Raw genomic sequence first — 17926 nt, 5'->3', positions numbered from 1 at the left:
CATTCTAACTATAACATCTTTTTATACAATTTATCTATTTTTGATTCCTGCAGCAGACAAGAGAGATATACTTGTGGACATGGAATCAGGGGATAAAATTATCAACACTGATAACAATCTTGTTGACCCACAGTTATGTGCTACAATGGCCTGTGACATTAAACACTTGAGAGTCTAGGGTATAAAAATGTTTACCCTCTTATCTACTTTCAATTCTTTGGCCCTTTGAATTGGATGTTGCCGCTAACTTTAACCAAATTGCAGGGGGACCTCGGGGCACGGCGCCTCGAGGCCAGGGGATAAGGTGGAGGGGGCTCGTGGCATGGCACCTCGAGGTCAGGGGAGGGAGTAGAGAGGCCTCGGGGTACAACGCCTCGAGGCCGGGATGGGGAGGCCGTGAAAGGGGTCATCAGGGAACGACGCCTTGAGGTTGGGGGTGGGAGGGGGCCTCAGGGAACGACGCGTCGAGGCCGGGGGATGGGAAGGGCCCTCGGGGAACGATGCCTCGAGGCTGGGGGATTGGAGGGGGGCTCGGGGTATGGCGCCTCGAGGCCAGGAGTGGGAGGGGGCCTCGGGACACGGAGCCCGGGGGGTAAGAGGGGGCCTCGAGGCATGGCTCCTCAATCCTGGAGGGTGGGAGGGGGCCTCAGGGCACGGCGCCTCAAGACCGAGGGGATGGGAAGGGGCCTCGGGGTACGGCGCCTCGAGACCGGGAAGTGGGAGGGGGCATAGGGGCACGGCGCCTCGAGGCCGGGGGGCGGGGGGCCTTGAGGCTCAGAGTGGGGGGGAGTGGGCCTCGGGGAACTGCGCCTTGAGGCCGAGGGAGGGGGACCCTCGGGGCACGGTGCATAAAGGCCGGGGGAGGGGGTCCTCGGGGTACGACGCCTCGGGGCACGGGGGAAGAGGAAGGAGGAGCCTCGGCGTTGTGCCCCGATACCACGATAGGGGTGAGAGGGCCCTCGAGGCGCCGTTCCCCGAGGTCGGGAGGTGGGAGGGGGCCTTAGGGCACGGCGCCTCGAGGGCAGGCAGGGTGGTGGGAGCCTTGAGCCTTACCCGAGTCCCCGCTTTTGAGTTCTCCAATTTTCTCATCTCATCCCATCTTTGAGTTCCTCACTAGGTTTGATTTAAAAATTACCTTTCTAAGAAAAGAAAATATCATGTATATAATCTTTCAAATTAGCTAATCGGTTTTGGAATAGTAAACATGTATACTATGTGTATACTAGCCCCAACGAGGTTGTTCTCGCAGAGCATGTACACACAAATGCTTTGTGGTCTACTTCGAGCCATTCATTTTTTTCAACTCAATTGGCAACAACTTGCTAAAGATATCGCAGAGTTTCTGACCCTTCAATTAGGGACTTCATCTCCAAAATACTCAAACCAAATCATGAACTCGCGGAGTTTCATTGTCAAGGAATGCGAAAACCAGAATTTGGAAGGGATTATTACTAGAATTTGGCCAAATACAAAGTACTTGGATGTGATTGTGACCGGTATGTAATTACTTTATATACGCTATAACATGTTATAGCCTTATTATTTCTTCAGATTTCTAATACTACTTATTGTGGATGTGATTTATATGCGATAACAAGTGTTACTTTGGATTCAATTTGAACCCAATGTGCAAGACATCAGTAATTTACATTATGTGCTACTTTGAATTTATCCCTCAGGATTCACCACCCCGTCTCGTGGACCTAGCAAACGTGGAAGTGGGAAAAAATACGAGCTCGTGATCACAACCTATCCTGGTATATGTCGTTACAGTGTCGGTGACGTACTCCAGGTCACAGGGTTTCACAACTCTGCCCCTCAGTTTAAATTCATAAGAAGAGAAAATGTGCTATTGAGCATTGATTCGGACACTAGTTGCAAAACACGGTTGATAGAGCTGCTGCAATTTTGTGCCTGTACTATTTGGTCGAGTACATTAGTTATGCTGACACTAAAAACCATTCCAGGACATTAAGCTATTTACTGCGAATTACTTATTAAGGACCCAACCATTTCGCCGAGCCACGAGGTTTTGAACCAATGTTGTTTGGCTATGGAAGAATGTTTGAACTTGGTTTATCGACAGTGCCGAGTTGCAGATAATCCAATTGGACCACTTGAAATTAGAGTAGTGGAAAACGGTAATGGACTATGTAATTTCTAGAGGTGCATCTATAAATCAGTATAATAAGGCTTCTAGGTGTGTTAATTTTAGTGGAATTTTTAGACTCCAGGGTAATTTCCGGCAGCGTTTACATGTCTCTGAAATTCAAGTTATGATCAAGACCACATGAGTGGAATAAAACTTTTTTTTGTTGTTCTTTTGGTATCTTTGTGTAGTGTTGAATATTCAACGTTGATATTAGTCAATTTGCTCATGGAAAGTGTTTTATCCTTTTGTTGTCTTGATTGGTTTGAAATTGCAATCAATATGTGTTCTCTTCCCTTTTTGTGGCTTCGTGTAGGTAGGTTCTTATAACCTGAACACTTTACTGAAATGTCTTGTATATCCGTTTTGTTCTTGACTTTCGGATTTGACCCTGAATCAAAATGTTTGGTTCGTTTATAAAGTACCTGAAAGCTGCAGATGTAGACCTCGTAAGCTGCAGTCTGCAGATGTAAATTATTTATTGAATATATATGAAAGGGTTGTCTTCAACACGCGTGGAGACGTATACGTCTAGTCTAAATCTGTAAATAGTGTTCAATTGTTTTATCGAGTCATTAATAACCTTTAGAATTGTACTAATTGGTATGTATACAAGTTTTTAATGATTGTTTTTTAAAAAACGTTCAAAAACAATGTTGAAATGATCTTAAGTTTTAGATCCATTAAGTAATAATAAGAATATGTTTGAACCAAACTAGTAAAAACAATGTTGAAATACGTTTTAGATCCATTAAGTAATAATGTTGATTATATATGTTACAAGTACTCAAAATACAGCAGCTTCCTATATTATAGTTTAAGGAACACAGTTCATGATTTGCTTGAGGCCACTGTGTTTTTGGGATAGAAAATTTCTGCCGAACTTCAACTGGTGCCGTATATACATAAAAATTATAGTATTACATTTATTTCAATGATAAATGTAGTTGAGTGATTTTTTAAGATAAAACCTTTAATTGAGTGACTTCATTGATATGTTAGATAATTTTCTATAGTTCAGTGACCTTTTAAATATTAAATCCTTATTTACAAAATAGATTGATACGTTTGAAAAATAATGCAATTTAAATATGCCTAAACCGCTAAATGCAACCCAAATGTAGCTCGGAACAAGTTCAATAGAACCTATTAACTTTGATTTATATGCAATAATATTATCTAACATTTTCTGAATAACCTGCCCTGCACCACTACCTCCAGCTACGTTTTGCTATTTTTCAGAACTTCTCCCCTTCTATTTTTGTGGGGAAAACAAGTCCTGAGTTGGTGTTTCAAGTTGACATGGTGTCTACAGAAATAGTGTCAATTTTTTACTTGTGTAACAGAAGCTATTCTTCCACGGAAGAAAATGCAGAGAGAGCAATTAGTATAGTAAGAAGAAGAGAGATTATTTCTGCGTGTTTTTACAATGAAGGAAGAGGACGATCATACATCATATACCATGTGCACCTTCTAACAAACTTAGTGACAGCTGAATTCAGTTACAACAAACTTTATACACAAATTTTCACCTAGCTATCATTTCTCAATAAATAGCATAGGCACAGAGATTCATAAGCACAAAATGTAGGATCCTTCCTTACTCATATATACACAAATTTTCAAGATGCAAAATTCAACCTCCATGAACATAAGAACTGGAAAAGTCTTCCCTCTAGGAATCTTCATCGCCATATTGTCCTGTTTCTAGCAAATTGACCTGGCATAACATCCAAGTATGCGATTTTAAACTAAAATGGTGTGATGATCATTGAACCAAACAAAGAGGTGGATAAAACTTTACCTTTATGATGTCTCGTTTTGAACTGGGGCGAACATAGGATGCTAGGACAGCCATGTGAAAATGCTGGTTTTACACAAAATAAAGAGTAAGAAAACAAAATTAAGATACATTTCTTAAACAAAGAATGCAATATATAATCATCAATTTTTCATATGTTTTCTCTTTTTCTTTTCTTTGTTGGGGCTTGGATGTCCTTATGTTTTATAAGTAATGCATCTTGATGCAGTTTTTCATACAAATGAAAGGAGCAGTACTTGGAATTTGCATTACGAATTTCTAGTAACATGAGGGAAGGATCGTTTATGCCTGCCAATACTAACAAGATTCTTTTAGCAGGTCATGGAGATATATTCTAAGTATTCCATTAGTTGTATATCAACATTCCAATAAAAATACTTGTATGCTTAAAAAATTCCAGGGTTCCTCGGAGTAAATGCATTAAACAGGGACAAAGTTTAGCGGTTCAACGCATAGACAATTAAATGGAGTAAATCAAGGCTAAGGCAGCAGATGAAGGTTTGCCAAATTTACTGTCATCAAGGAGCTTACTCTGAAAGGATCACTTCTCAATGACTGCACCAATATCGGACTCTCCCATGTGCGGTCCTGGAAAAATAGAATCGAAGCAAAAGCCTTGATACCGCAGCCAATAACTAGTTTACCACATGTATTTCAACACTATTCACTTCAGAATATATGAAGGAACAGAGACAAGAAATACAATTAAATATTTGAAAACGGGAACAGAAGAAACTGCAAAATTTATTCTTCTTGGGCTTTTACCTCCAAATAATAGTCCCTCAATCGCCTCCCAGTTTGAGCACAACAAATACGAACAATTGATTCATCACTACTTCCACTAATGACGTAGTCCCTTCCATTCATGTAATATGATCGTGTATAATTATGAGCGCTCCCAGTCGAAGCTATACCGAAATCTGTCTGCAACCTACCATCTACAGACAAAAGTTGTTTCACCTGTACCATAAAGACAGAAGACACCTTAATCATGAATCCATCTACAAGTTATACATTTGTACCAAAATTCTAGCTTTGAATATGTCTAAACTAATCAGAGGCCACAAATCAGACCTTTAACCTAACTTGTTAATACAATAGAAAGCAAATTTTGTATGATCAAATGAGATGCTTAATATGTTGTATTGATCAAGGTACCTCGTTGTCTACAGCCGATACCAGCAGATACAGGTCGTCTGGGGAGAAGCAAACCATCACATTTCCCCTTGAGCTCGAGGTTGTATAACAGGGTTGATTTGGTGTCTGCCTTAAATCCCACAATTTGACATCACGATCAAAAGATGAAGTGACTAGCAGGTTTGGAGAATGGTGTGCAAATTTTGCCACATTAATGGGTTCTTGATGCATATCACTGAACAAATGCAAGCGCTTGCCACTACAAATATCGTATATAGCAACTTTCTTTGAATAACCACTAGTAAGAAACTGATCATCCGTTGAATTAACATGAAGTGAAGTCAAATGTTCAAATTTATCAAAAACAACAGGGCTGGAACTGCTGCAGCTCCCCTTTGCCTTTTGCAATGTGTCATTGATGTCATACAATCTCAAAGAGCCACTGTCAGAACCAGCAAGGAGCTGATTTATGAAGACAGAATAATTCATCAGCAGTTTCCACGAAAAAGAGTGATGAAATAATCTGTAGCACTATACTGTCCAAAGAAAATGATCTGTAGCACTTTACTCCCCGAGAAAATTTCAGGGAGAATCTAATATGAGTTGGGACATGTCTCATAGTGGGAATGCACACTACAACTCAGTAAAATGATCTTTTGAAGAACTTACGATCTGTAGCACATACTATCTAAAATATGAATATCATCCTACTTTTAGGATGGAAAATAACCAAAACTAAGTACCTTAGAACGCATCAAATTCAAAACACAGACAGATAACCTTCAAATTTATAGCATGTAATTCAACAATCCGAGCCTTATCTGCCATCTGAAATTGTCTTCATAAAACTAGGAGCAAGACCTCAAGAGTACATCTTAATATGATCTATGAAGCAACTATAAGTTAGTCACAGTAGTTAAGAAAATAACATACCTTAGATGGATTCTTGTTAAGCCAACAGAGGCCCAAAATGCTATTAGTCACTCCAAAGAGTGGAATATAACTGAAAATATTTCCAGCATCATGGTTAACAACAACAACCTCCCCATCCAAAGTTCCAAAAGCCATTAGACTAGGATTAGTGGGGTGATACTCAAACTGTCTTGGTCGAAGGCTCTCGCTTCCTTCTTTGATATTATTGCTCATATTAGACATTGTGTGCAGGGAAGGAGAAGCAGATGAACCAAGTTTGGCTGCACAGAGGGACCTTGAATAGAAATGTGGACTTTTCCTACAAGAAACTGCCTCCTTTATCCGAGAGGATTTATTGTGGTACGCATTACCTCTACCTGTTTCACGCATATGCAAAACACTTGCAACATTTTCTTTCTGCCGGCGTTTGTATGGAAGATACTCATAGTACTGTGAGAAAACAGTATTTGCCATTTCTCTGTCTAGTTTTTTTACAGGAAAGTTATCTAGAACCCGTAGATGAGGCAATGATGCAATCAGGTATTCCCTGTAGTGCTTCTCATAGCAGATTGGTGAAGGATGACAAGTAAGATACATTTTGGAAACAACTGAAGTATCTCTCAGTTTCAAGTTTATATACTCGGGACAATCATCTCTCCCTTCAACATGCAAATCACCAAAAGAAACCTGATACATACATTGAAGAATACAGATGTTTGAGCTATAAAAAATCAAGAACTTCAGTCAACCACTGCAAGCGTAAAGCAAAGTTATAGACCTCAAGTTGAAAATCCGCCCTTCCGCTCATGGCAACAAAAGAGGGATCTGATGAAAGAATTCCTCCAAAATGATTTGATACTCTATCCGCTGAATCATTAAATGAGTCCTGGTTTATAAATAATTTTCCAACAGAAGCTGGACTGTCTGCACCATCTGCATACCAAATTTATTGTCACATTTCTGATTAAAATATTTTATGGTTGCTGTCAAAGTCCTTGCGTGAATAACCTGATTTAAGTTATTTCAGAAACAGGAAAATTTGTCATCTTACTGGATGATGCAAGACATGGCCCAGTATCTTTGCAACATATGCAATTTTGAAACCTTAGTTCTGTCAAAGAATGAAGCCGAGACAAAGCCTCACGGGTTGTCCACAGATCAGCTATTCTAGTTCCACACATGGAAAGGCGCATCAATTTTGGCATGCAAGTAAAGCAATCCTTCTCTAAGCCAGTGAGAGAAGAACAAAAGTCCAGATTAAGGGTGTGTAACTGCATGAAGCTTCCAATCATATTCAACTTTTGAATCTCAGTGGACCTCAGCTTTAGCAATTGGCAATTCAAACCACCTTGAAAAAGATCCCTGCAGAGGCCAGAATTCAAAAAAGAAGTTAGCATTGTGAACTTACAGATCTCTCTTTTCCACAATTCGTCATTTCTTGATATTGTCAATCAGCGGATACAATCTATCATCTTATGCACATTAAAGTCACAACTAGGAAAATATGAGAGCAAACTTGTATATCACCTCTTTCTAATTGTCATATATTTAGGAGAAAAATAGTTTCTATTTCTAAGTCTTTTCCTGGTTTCAGTTGCTGGAGAAGGATAAATGAGAAAGGCAAGATGATATCCAAACTTCACTATTAAACAATAGTATTCAGGCATACCACAAGATATCCTTTCTAAATAGTGTATCCTGAAGATCAACAATTCGGAGGGTTGAATTGACTGCACGCATTAAAGACACGATAGATTCTTGATTCACAACTGCTTTTGACGTGGAAAGTATGTCTACTGCATCAACAGTGAAAAGGTGGACATTAAGCAATATATCGACAAGAGGCAACATGTCATCATCTTCAAGCTCATCAAGTGGAACTACTAGAGTGCTCCTCTTTTGAACTTTCTCCTGCATACTGGCCTGAAAAAGGCGACTAAACTCTTAATGATCGTGATCAAATTTGATTCGTCAAAGAAAAATCTTTTTACACTATTTACAGAACAAGAGAATCTGTTCACAATAATACAAAATAGAGATTATCGAATGTTGCAAGACTGCAGTAAAATTTATCATTAGATGTAAGTGTAGCATTATATTGCAAACCATCAGTTCACTAACACCTGTCATGAACAGAAAAATGAACCCTCTTATTATCTAGATCTTACATCAACCAGAAAGAACTTAACAACAGATTCAGAGAAAAAGAGATGGAATAATGAGAATAGCTCGATTAAGATACAGTATTTCATTTTCATATATTAGAGGAGAGTAACTAGAAATTAAAAAAGATGACCACCTTATAAAGCTGAGATAGCACAGCAGTATTGGGCAGGACCTCATATAGCTTGCAAGAATTCAGGTACCTAGTAACAAAAATGAAGAGGGACTTGATCAGTAAAGTAACAGGTTTCAAGTAGCATTGTTCCTTATTTTCTTTTCCATTTCAGACAGGAGGAAAGAAACCCACAAGAGTATACATTTTCCGCTAGGATCTGGAGAACGCTAAAGGAGATAAAACCACAAACATCTTTTCTTTACGACTAGAGAACTCCCCTCCGTTCCAATTTATGTGGCGGTTTGACCAATCATTTCTGTAACTATTTTACTAAGGGTGAAATAAGAAGTTTAAAGTTAAATTATTTGTAGAAAAGGAAGTCCTAACATTCTTTTTGAGACATACTTAAAAAGGAAGTTTGCCACATAAATAAATTGGGACGGAAGGAGTAGCATCTTTTTTCACTCAATACAATTAAATTGAACTTAGTCAACAAAAGAACTATAACTTCAAGTTTGTATCTATTCCCTCCGTTTCAATTAGTTCGTCTTACTTTCCTTTTTAGTCCATTTCAAAAAGTCTCTCATTACTTTTTTTGGCAACTCTTTAATTCTTTGTCATTAATATCTTTGCTCACAGATTCTGACCTCTCGGGAGAATCGATGATTCATCAAAGATGCAGAGCTAGTACATCTGAGACTTCTTAATTGGCTGGAACAAAGGATTATCTCGGACTTAGACCGAGGTATTGATGGTGATTTTCTAATCTCGCAGAACAGAATGTGATACAATGAGATAGAATGAAATAGAAACAAAGACAGGGAACAGGTACCTACTCTTAACGGGCAAAGCGATCCCCTTTATTTTTAATTAAAGAATTCAGATTTCAGAATACCATCAAAGGAGCTAATTCAAACCCCTCCGTTAAAATAAGAACAACCCCACGTTCAACCCCAACTTTCAACATAACAAGTTTGATCACAAGATTAAAGAACATTTTGATACATTCCAATATCTGTAATTTTAAAACCTCGTGTTAAGTCAAAACCAGACAAACAAATGAAACGGAGGGCGAAACTTTACTCTGGTCTCAATTACACTCCACGTATGAATCATAACCTTATTCCCCTCATAACAAGTAAACCCATGTTTCTAGTTGAAGAAAATTGTGCAAATGAGCAAGCAAGATTGCAAAGTGAAAACTTTCTGCCACTAAGAAGTAAAACAGGAGTTGGAGGAACTATTAATTTGAATAATTTTGGTTCCATTTCTTTTATACTAAGTAGAGTAAAGAGAGACAAATAAGAACGGGGGGAAAACAGAATATGAATCATCCCTCACTCTGTTTGAGTCAATTTCTAAACATTCCTCAAGTGCTGAACAAGAAAAGAAGAATCTTGGACCAAAATATACCTGGATACAATGGAGGAGATGTCAAGAGACATGGTCAGTGCAAAATTAAACTCTGAGCTGTAAAAAAATGTTGAAATTGATGCTTATAATGCTCAAGAATTTACATAAATGGGTTGTTTGGTGAGTGACATTATTGGAGAGCTGAAAGGTGGGGTGGGGTGGCTATAAGCAGAGCAACTATTCACCCCTTTATTAAATCAGAGAGATAACATACCAAAAGGATACGCACTGCCAGCTCGTATCATTTTCATATTGGTTCTTACTTCTTATATTCTAGAGAGAAAGTATCCAAAATTCGGTATGAATTAGTAGTTTTACCTTGGAATTATTGATAGACTTAAAAATATTTTTTTACTTAATTAATTGAACTTAAATATAACTCCGATCTTATAACATGAGAGAAATACACTCCTAAATTTTTGTCAAATTTAAGGATATTTTCAACACTTCTCTCGACTTTTTATTAAGAGTTCATGCTTCTACAAGTGTTTGCGACCTCTTTGTTATGTCATGCGGCAGACCAATGGTGTAATTAAATTTAGTTAGTCAAATGATGGTATTTTTAAGACTATCAATAGTTTAGGATCGAACTAATAATTTGCGTCAAGTTTAAATTATGACAATATATACATCAAAGCTTATCATAACATAATTACTAATCAAAGTTGAACATAAGGTCCACCTATCATTGTCAAAGTTAAAGATCCTTATCTTGTAGTAGCACACAATGTAACGCATATAACTTATCCAAAATCTTGAGAAATTCAAATAAAACATAAACATATATAAAAATAGATTTATATAAATGAAAAACGAAAAAAAAATATCATTTCTACAAGTAAGATTAATAATGTAAAGCTTCACTCAAGAAAATAAAAGAAAGCAATAAGTTATGAAGCACGTGAAATATGATGGTGGTTCATAGAAGACTGAACTTGACTTAGGAAGAAAATAAATAAAAGGGTTATAGTAGGTGGTGATGATAAGAATTGGAAAGCTCCGTACCACCCTACCTCCATTTCTTACAATTAGTTAACACTAAGGGGTCGTTTGGTTTGAAAATGAGTTATGATGGGGTAAGTTATGTTGAGATTAGTTATGATGGAATAAGTTGTGTTGGGATTATTTTTTATTGAGTGTTTGGTTTGTTGTATTCAAAATAATAAATTTTAAGAACAATTTATTTGTTTACAAAAATGCCCTTCATTAATGTAAAAAGTGATATAACAAAAGGGTTGAAAGAGACATTTTTGTCATTTACCTATTTTATCCCGGGATAAGTTATCTCGGGATTACTATACCACCCAAGGAGAGGGATAACTTATCCCGGTACTAATTATTAATCCCGGGATAAGTTATCCCGAACTTACCAACCAAACAACAAAATAAGCAGTACTATAATTTAATCCCAGGACTATTTGGTATTATCCCTCACACCAAACGAGCCCTAATAGTAATAGAGATGGTCAAATTAAGGATTTGTTTGTACATGAAAAAATAATATTTATTTATTTTTGTTAATGTATTTGAAAATTAGTGTATACTTATAAAGCATTCAATACTAAGGAGTTTTTCATTCCTAATGTATGCTAGAAGTTAAATTTTTCTTTGTATTCAAGTTTATTAGTTGATCAATTAGAGAGTACATGTTTTTTAATTTCATTATTATATTCTTGTCCTTTTATATGTAGTTTGATTCTTCTTTAATTTTCACGCGTTAAAGAATTGAGATTTTTAAAAAAATTGTGGAAATTAGAGTGGAACCTGTAAAGATATGACATTTGAGTTTAACTCAATCACAAAAGTTACATTATGGGGGGAGGATTGTTGAGACTACCAGTTCATTTTTCAACCAATGTGAGACTTTTATCCACTCTAACATCCCCTTCACGCCCAGGCCCAACTGAAGCGTGGACGGGAGCCCAAACGAGGATGGATCTGACTCTGATACCATGTAAAAATATGTCACTTGAGTCTAACTCAATCTCAAAAGTTAGCTCATGAGAGGAAGATTGTCCAAGTTCATATAAGCAGATCTCCAATCTATTTTTCAACCAATGTGAGATTTTTATCCACTCCAACAGAACCTAGGACCTCTGTTAAAGTATGACAATTTAATGTTATATCAAATTAAAGTATGTGATTTTATCTATAATCTAAATTCACCATTCTTTTCTTCTAGAAACTAGAAAGATTAGAAGGAAACTCTGTGAAGTTAGTTTGGTAATTGCGTGCGGACAATAACGAAAGGAAAGGATATTTTCGAACTAGACAGACCTACGTGTGTGTATATATATAATTTTAAAAAAAGGTATTTTAGAATACCTATATTAACCAGTGATATATTCGGCTTATCAATCTTGAACCCTTGACCCAGTGGTCAGGAGAAAACTCCTCAACCTTGTAATTTTAAACGTACCATGTTAAAAGTTAGAATTAAGGAGTTAATAAAAAGAAAAGATGCATTTTTTAAAACTAAAAAAAGTGAGACAAATAAATTGAAATAAAGAGAGTATCAAAATTATTATAAGGATTTATGCATCGAATTGTTTTTTCTATTGGGTTCAAAATAAAGTTATAATCAGATAATAACTAAGATTACAATCTTGAGACTATTATCAAGATATATCATCTATCCCACATTTTATGGAATTAAGAATTTCATAATTATGATATGAAAATTTATCTCAATTTTAATTAATATCCTCAACCATACATATTCCAAATTTTATGCTAAGCTAACTCACTCCTCCAACCAAAAAGTGATCAATTCATGCTATCTTTACCTTAACACGATATTTGTATATTACGTATCTGATTTAACCTAAGCCTACAAGTTTTTCCAAACTATAAAAATAAAAAAGCATACGATTAAGAGACTAACCTCGAAAATCTTAATAATTGTATTCGAATAAGGTGCAATTTCACTATTCAAATGCCTAAATTGAAAATTTCATATCTAGCCTTTTTAAATTGGAAACTACAGATTGGACCTAGTAATCTAACTCAAAATTGAAATATGATTAATTATCAATTTTAATTCGTGGCCACTAATAAAACTCTATTAAGTAGTTTGGAGTTTGACTGGTGGTTGACTTTTCCGTTGATTTTCACTTGTCTTAAAATTATGAAAATGGTTTGTCTAGCCTAGTTAATTTATATTGGGTAAAAGGTATGAGTAGATTTACCATGATAATGGATAAAAGGTGAGGAAATGTAACAGTGACATACATGAATATACACTACTATATATGGAGATATGCATGATTACATAGGTGTTGTCTATTATTCCTGTAGTGAGATACATGGATATACATTATTATACACGAGGATATACATGGATAAATAGGTTTATTTTTTTAACAAGTATAACAATGACATACGGGATATAAATTGTGTATATATATATATTGAACTCATGATTCATGAGATAAAATGTTTGGTGGTATTTTTGGACTAAACTTCTACAATTTTTTTATTTCTTTTTCTAATTCAAATGTGAGAGTAATTCTATCAATTCGTTGTTGATTCACCCTCATCTATAGGGATGAAAATGGGGCGGGGTGGGAGCGAGGTGGGGCGGGTTAGAGCTTTTGCGGGTGTGGGGCGGAGCGGGTTTGAATATATCTTTTCAAAATTTATGCGGGGCGGGTTGCGGGTTTGGAATAGAAATTTTTTAAAATTCGTAATTCACACAAACGAAACCTCACTGCTTGCATTTAATTTTGAATGGCTAAGAAACTAGAAAGAAGAAAACATGATCTCACTGCTTGCATTTAATTTTTTGTTATTACATCAAATGTAACCAATTCAAAATTACCAAAAAAATGTTGCTGACATATCTAAAAGAGTTACAAAATTGCATTGTAATGTTAGAATAATGTTATAACATATTACTTTTAGCAAGTTAACAGCTAACAAAATTTAAAATTTTAAGTTAAAAACTTACTGAGCCTATTATTTGAAATGTTTTTTACAAATTATGTGGATGGGGCAGGGTGGGGCGGGCGGATTGAAAACAACAAAATATGTTATGTGGGGTGGAGCGGGGCGGGTTAGGATCTTAGTGGGTTTAAGAGGACTTGTCCCGCACCCGCGCCCCCCGCCCCATTGCCATCCCTACTCATCTATCTCTTAGAGACAATAGGCCCTTCACTTTCAATCATAAGGTTGTGATTTCGAATCACCAAAAAAGTAAAAAGGTAAGAGCCTGAGAGAGGGTTAAAGAATTGAAGAGATGTATTTAATCATGCTAATACTTTCAAATTTTAACTGCTAAATTTATCTATTGGTCTTTAAGAAAAATTAACATTAACTTTATTGAGTATTAATGCGCAAAAGTTATAAATGGAGTTTGGCATTCCAAACTTTATACATAATCATTGAAGTCCTATAAAAAAAACTTAGCTTTACATAGGAATGTCTTGTCTTTTTGTTCCTGAAAAATGGATAATTCCACTTATCCATGTTGATGAAATCCTTCACTTGTCGAGGTAGATAGACAGAGGAAGTTAGGGTACTAAATTTAATCTTTGATTTAAATCTTATCAATAGTTATTAAGAGTGATCGATATATACATGTCAATGACCCCTTTCTTCTTTTTTGATTGCCAAGTTTAAAAATTTAAAAAGAAGCACTTTTAAATGTTGTAATCTTAAACTGAAAATATGTATAACGTATCAAAATTTCATTTAATCTTATGATATTAAACATGTTATTTAGGGTATCATAATTAAAGAGTTGTCAAATTAGAAAAGAAACAATTTTTTTAAAGAGACTAAAAGAAGAGTAAAATAAATAAATTAAAATTTGGAGAATAATATTTATTATTAGTACCTTAGTAATATAATAGCTCACAAAAATAATCGAATGATCGAATTCGTAAAACAGGAGAAATGCTAGCCCATGGACCTACATTTTGCCTCAATATACTTGACCTTTTCCTTTATGGTTCCTTCAGCTTATACATACAAACATATTAGTTAAAACTTAGCACACATTACAACTAGCTTGACAAGATAGTCAATTTTGTACAATTTGCATAACAAAACAACAACACCCCTTATTATTATTATTATTAATATTATTACTCCAACAAAGTGAAGTACTTAACTTGCTAGTACGTACTCCAGTACTAATAATCAAACAGCAATATCATGACGAATATGGCGAAGCAGCACTGGAATCACAACATCCGGTGAGCTGAGCTGCGGAAGATGTCCTTCCGTTGACATAACCTCAACGATAGATTCGGACCCGAGATTCTGGCTGAGATATTCGGACACCACCACGGGTACGGCCAAGTCCTTCATGCTCTGAATTATGTGAAATGGGACAGACACATGAGGCAGCAAATGCCTTAAATCACTTAGGAATATGATTTGTATTACGCTTAGTGCAATGTCTGGTCTCATGTTGAAAAGTGTCCTGCTGAATTCCTGGATTGCTACAGAATCCATGTCCCCTCCAACAACTAACGGTGCAAATCCTGAACACCATGATTTGTAATTTGTTTTTACTGCTTCGAATAATTGATCAAGCTCTTCTCGTTCAAATCCTCCGTAGTACTCCGAGTCGTTCAAATACCTAAAAGCAGTGACGAAACCAGGAATTTCACTAAATGTATGAAAAATAATTTGTGACCTATGTACTTTATATATACATGTTCAATTGACCATGTATGTAGTTACACAACTGTGTAAACGAAAATCATAAAAATTAGTATGTCGCCACATGCACATCTAAGCTTACAAGAATTTTGGAGGAAATTAAAATGCTTCATACTTCACTCCAAGACTTTTACCACTTCATCGTAACCTTTGGTGGTTCGAATCGAGTTTTTGACAGTTCTTTTGAATTCCCACTGCTTAGCTTTCAATTCGACCTTACCTAATAACCACTCAAACAAATACAAAATTGGACCAAAAATAATTGCAACAACAAAACAAGGCAATGGGAAAACAAAATTGCAGATGTAGGCACTGCTACAGAACATTTCCCCAAAAACTGTTTTATTAGGTGAGGTAGCCCTGTAAATAATTAAAAGGAAAAAGATAAAAGGAGTATATAAGAGGTGGTGATTGAAAACTTGATTCAAATTAAGTAGAATTGCAATCATAATCTTTCCATTTTTGGTCCTCCTTTTTGTTTCTTCTTTATTTCTGGAAAAAAAAAAATAAAGGACTTTTCATGTAAAACTTACAAGGCTTTTTTGCCCTTCCCTTTCTTTTTTAGTAAGTAAGACAAGACATGATGACCCCTCTTTAGGTTATCAATGGAATAGTTAAAATATATATATATATATATATATTTGGGATAACATCCACCATTCGAATATCTAGTTTATCAAATATGATAAAAGTATACCACATATACATTCAATTATGTATGTGTAGTACATGTATTAAAAAAATTATATACTCTCTTTTTAGTCTGTTTTAAAAAGAATGATTCCTTTCTTTTTTTGGCAACATTTTAATTTTAACTTTCCACGTGACATGTTTAAGGCCACTAGATTAAATGACATTTTGGTACATTTGACATAAGATTAAAAAGTCTTTCTTTCTTTTCTTAAACTTCGTTTCAAGTCAAACTAGATCATTTTTTTTTAAACGGGGGATTACTAGTCTATATTACATTGAATAGATATTTTGTAAACTTGATAATCCAAAGATACAGACTGTAATTTTCTCTATTTCTAGTATGAGTTAATTATGTATCCTTCCTAATATTAATCACTTATTTAATCACGAAAAATAGCAGGGTTTTACACTCAAAAGAGAAGGAAATAAACAGAACAGTAGAAGTAAATTAGCAGCAAATTGTACTCCCCTTCATCAAAATTTATGAGATACTCCATTTTGTTTCTCAAAAGTTAATTTAATTAATCTTTGAAATTACATTAGATGAACTCAATAGTTTAAAACTAAAACTAAAATTAAAATATAAAGTAGAATCTCTCTCATGTCATGTTTTAAAACACAGATCAAAATTTATACAATTTAAATCTAAAAAAATCACATAAATTGAAACGAAACAGAGAGAGAAGAGTAAAAATTGTACCTTGGAGAGGCAGATACAGTGACAATTTTAGTGAAAAGATCAGGACGAGCAATGGAAGCAATAGCACCAATCATAGCAGAAACAGAGTGGCCGACAAAAATGCAACTGCGGATTTGAAATTCCTCTAATATCGCAATCACATCATAAGCATATCCTTCTAACGTTGAGTAGCGGTCGAAATCAAAGTAATCTGGATTAGTTGTTCCAGCGCCCATATTATCAAACAAAACAACTCTATACTCGTCAACCAAATGCGGCACCAGATGCTTCCACACCGACTGGTCAGTCCCGAATCCATGTGCTAACACTACTGTCTGCTCACCTGAACCTAAAATCTTCACGTTGTGTGCTTCTTCAACTATCCCCATTTTTATTCTCACAGGATTTGATTGGGTGGGAGTCGGTTTGTGGTTTTTGGGTACTTCTGTTGGTGGGAATTAAATGGGATAACGTGGCCGTGGTGCGGACTATTTAAAGCTTAATTTCCCTTGATACGGCTTAGAAAAGGATTTACTTTTAGTAAAAATTAGGCAAATGACATAGTATAAGAAAGAAATTACTTCATTTCCCTACTCTTTCATTAATTACCAAAAATTCATTTTTTTAGTGTTTTTCGGATACATAATATAGCAGTGTGGATACTTAATATAGCAGCGCGAATACTTTAATTAATAACGGACGGATACTTAAATTATTAATTTATTAGCAATACGGATACTTAATTAACGGGCGGATGCATAATATAGCAGCGCGGATACTTTAATTAATAATGGGCAGATACTTAAACTAATAAAGTATCCGGTTAAGTTGAATTGGGGGAAAATAAGGAATTTTTGTATTTTAGTAAAAGAGTAGGGAAATATTGAGAATAGGTAAAGAAGTGTTGTGTATTTAAGTAATTTTTCCTTACTTTTATCATACGAATTCAAATTTAGTCAAATTTTAATATTAATATCAGATACTAAATAAAGGGAAAAAAAGACATTTTATAGTATAATAATATATATGCAGCAAGCTTGATATGCAAAGGTGGATGTAACTTTATTTGATGAGGGTAAAATGCACTTAATATTTTATATGTGATATAAATTTATTTATGTGTTGTAAATATATTTGTATCTTGAATTAGTTTGTAATAAAGAAAATAACTTA

General features: G+C 35.4%; 2 protein-coding genes and 1 pseudogene across 3 annotated transcripts; 1 reads left to right on the top strand and 2 right to left on the bottom strand.

Moving 5' to 3' along the window:
• The first annotated feature begins 538 nt into the window (after positions 1-538).
• Positions 539-3685, top strand: LOC125847194 (probable indole-3-acetic acid-amido synthetase GH3.1; annotated as a pseudogene).
• On the bottom strand, positions 3657-9944 carry LOC125848267 (uncharacterized). 2 transcript variants are annotated; one of them, XM_049528104.1, is made up of 11 exons: positions 9712-9942; positions 8320-8386; positions 7690-7943; positions 7072-7382; positions 6799-6953; positions 6042-6707; positions 5130-5570; positions 4737-4931; positions 4503-4559; positions 3954-4016; positions 3657-3869 (listed from the first exon to the last, which is right to left on the bottom strand). In XM_049528104.1, the coding sequence occupies exons 1-11, from the start codon at positions 9741-9743 to the stop codon at positions 3825-3827; spliced, it is 2286 nt and encodes a 761-aa protein (XP_049384061.1). In that variant the 5' UTR covers positions 9744-9942; the 3' UTR covers positions 3657-3824. The 2 variants fall into 2 exon arrangements, with proteins under 2 accessions (XP_049384061.1, XP_049384062.1); XM_049528105.1 differs by lacking the exon at positions 4503-4559 and having other exon boundaries at positions 9712-9944.
• A 4761-nt stretch (positions 9945-14705) lies between these two features.
• On the bottom strand, positions 14706-17222 carry LOC125848300 (probable esterase KAI2). The gene is made up of 2 exons (XM_049528155.1): positions 16775-17222; positions 14706-15298 (listed from the first exon to the last, which is right to left on the bottom strand). Exons 1-2 carry the CDS (start codon positions 17140-17142, stop codon positions 14854-14856), a joined length of 813 nt encoding a protein of 270 aa, XP_049384112.1. The 5' UTR covers positions 17143-17222; the 3' UTR covers positions 14706-14853.
• Positions 17223-17926: the final 704 nt, after the last annotated feature.

Source organism: Solanum stenotomum, chromosome 12 (genome assembly GCF_019186545.1).
Source record: "Solanum stenotomum isolate F172 chromosome 12, ASM1918654v1, whole genome shotgun sequence".
Lineage (NCBI taxonomy): Eukaryota > Viridiplantae > Streptophyta > Magnoliopsida > Solanales > Solanaceae > Solanum > Solanum stenotomum.
The sequence above is the reverse complement of the archived record's forward strand: the minus strand, read 5'-3'. Positions and strand labels throughout refer to the sequence as shown.

Coding starts and splice junctions, on each gene's coding strand:
- LOC125848267 (XM_049528104.1), bottom strand. CDS start 9,743: ATGTCTCTTGACATCTCCTCCATTGTATCCAG. Junction 6,954..7,071: donor GCCATGTCTTGCATCATCCA/GTAAGATGACAA, acceptor TTTGGTATGCAG/ATGGTGCAGACAGTCCAGCT. Junction 4,932..5,129: donor TATCGGCTGTAGACAACGAG/GTACCTTGATCA, acceptor TTTATGGTACAG/GTGAAACAACTTTTGTCTGT.
- LOC125848300 (XM_049528155.1), bottom strand. CDS start 17,142: ATGGGGATAGTTGAAGAAGCACACAACGTGAAGATTTTAGGTTCAGGT. Junction 15,299..16,774: donor ACTGTATCTGCCTCTCCAAG/GTACAATTTTTA, acceptor CACTGCTTTTAG/GTATTTGAACGACTCGGAGT.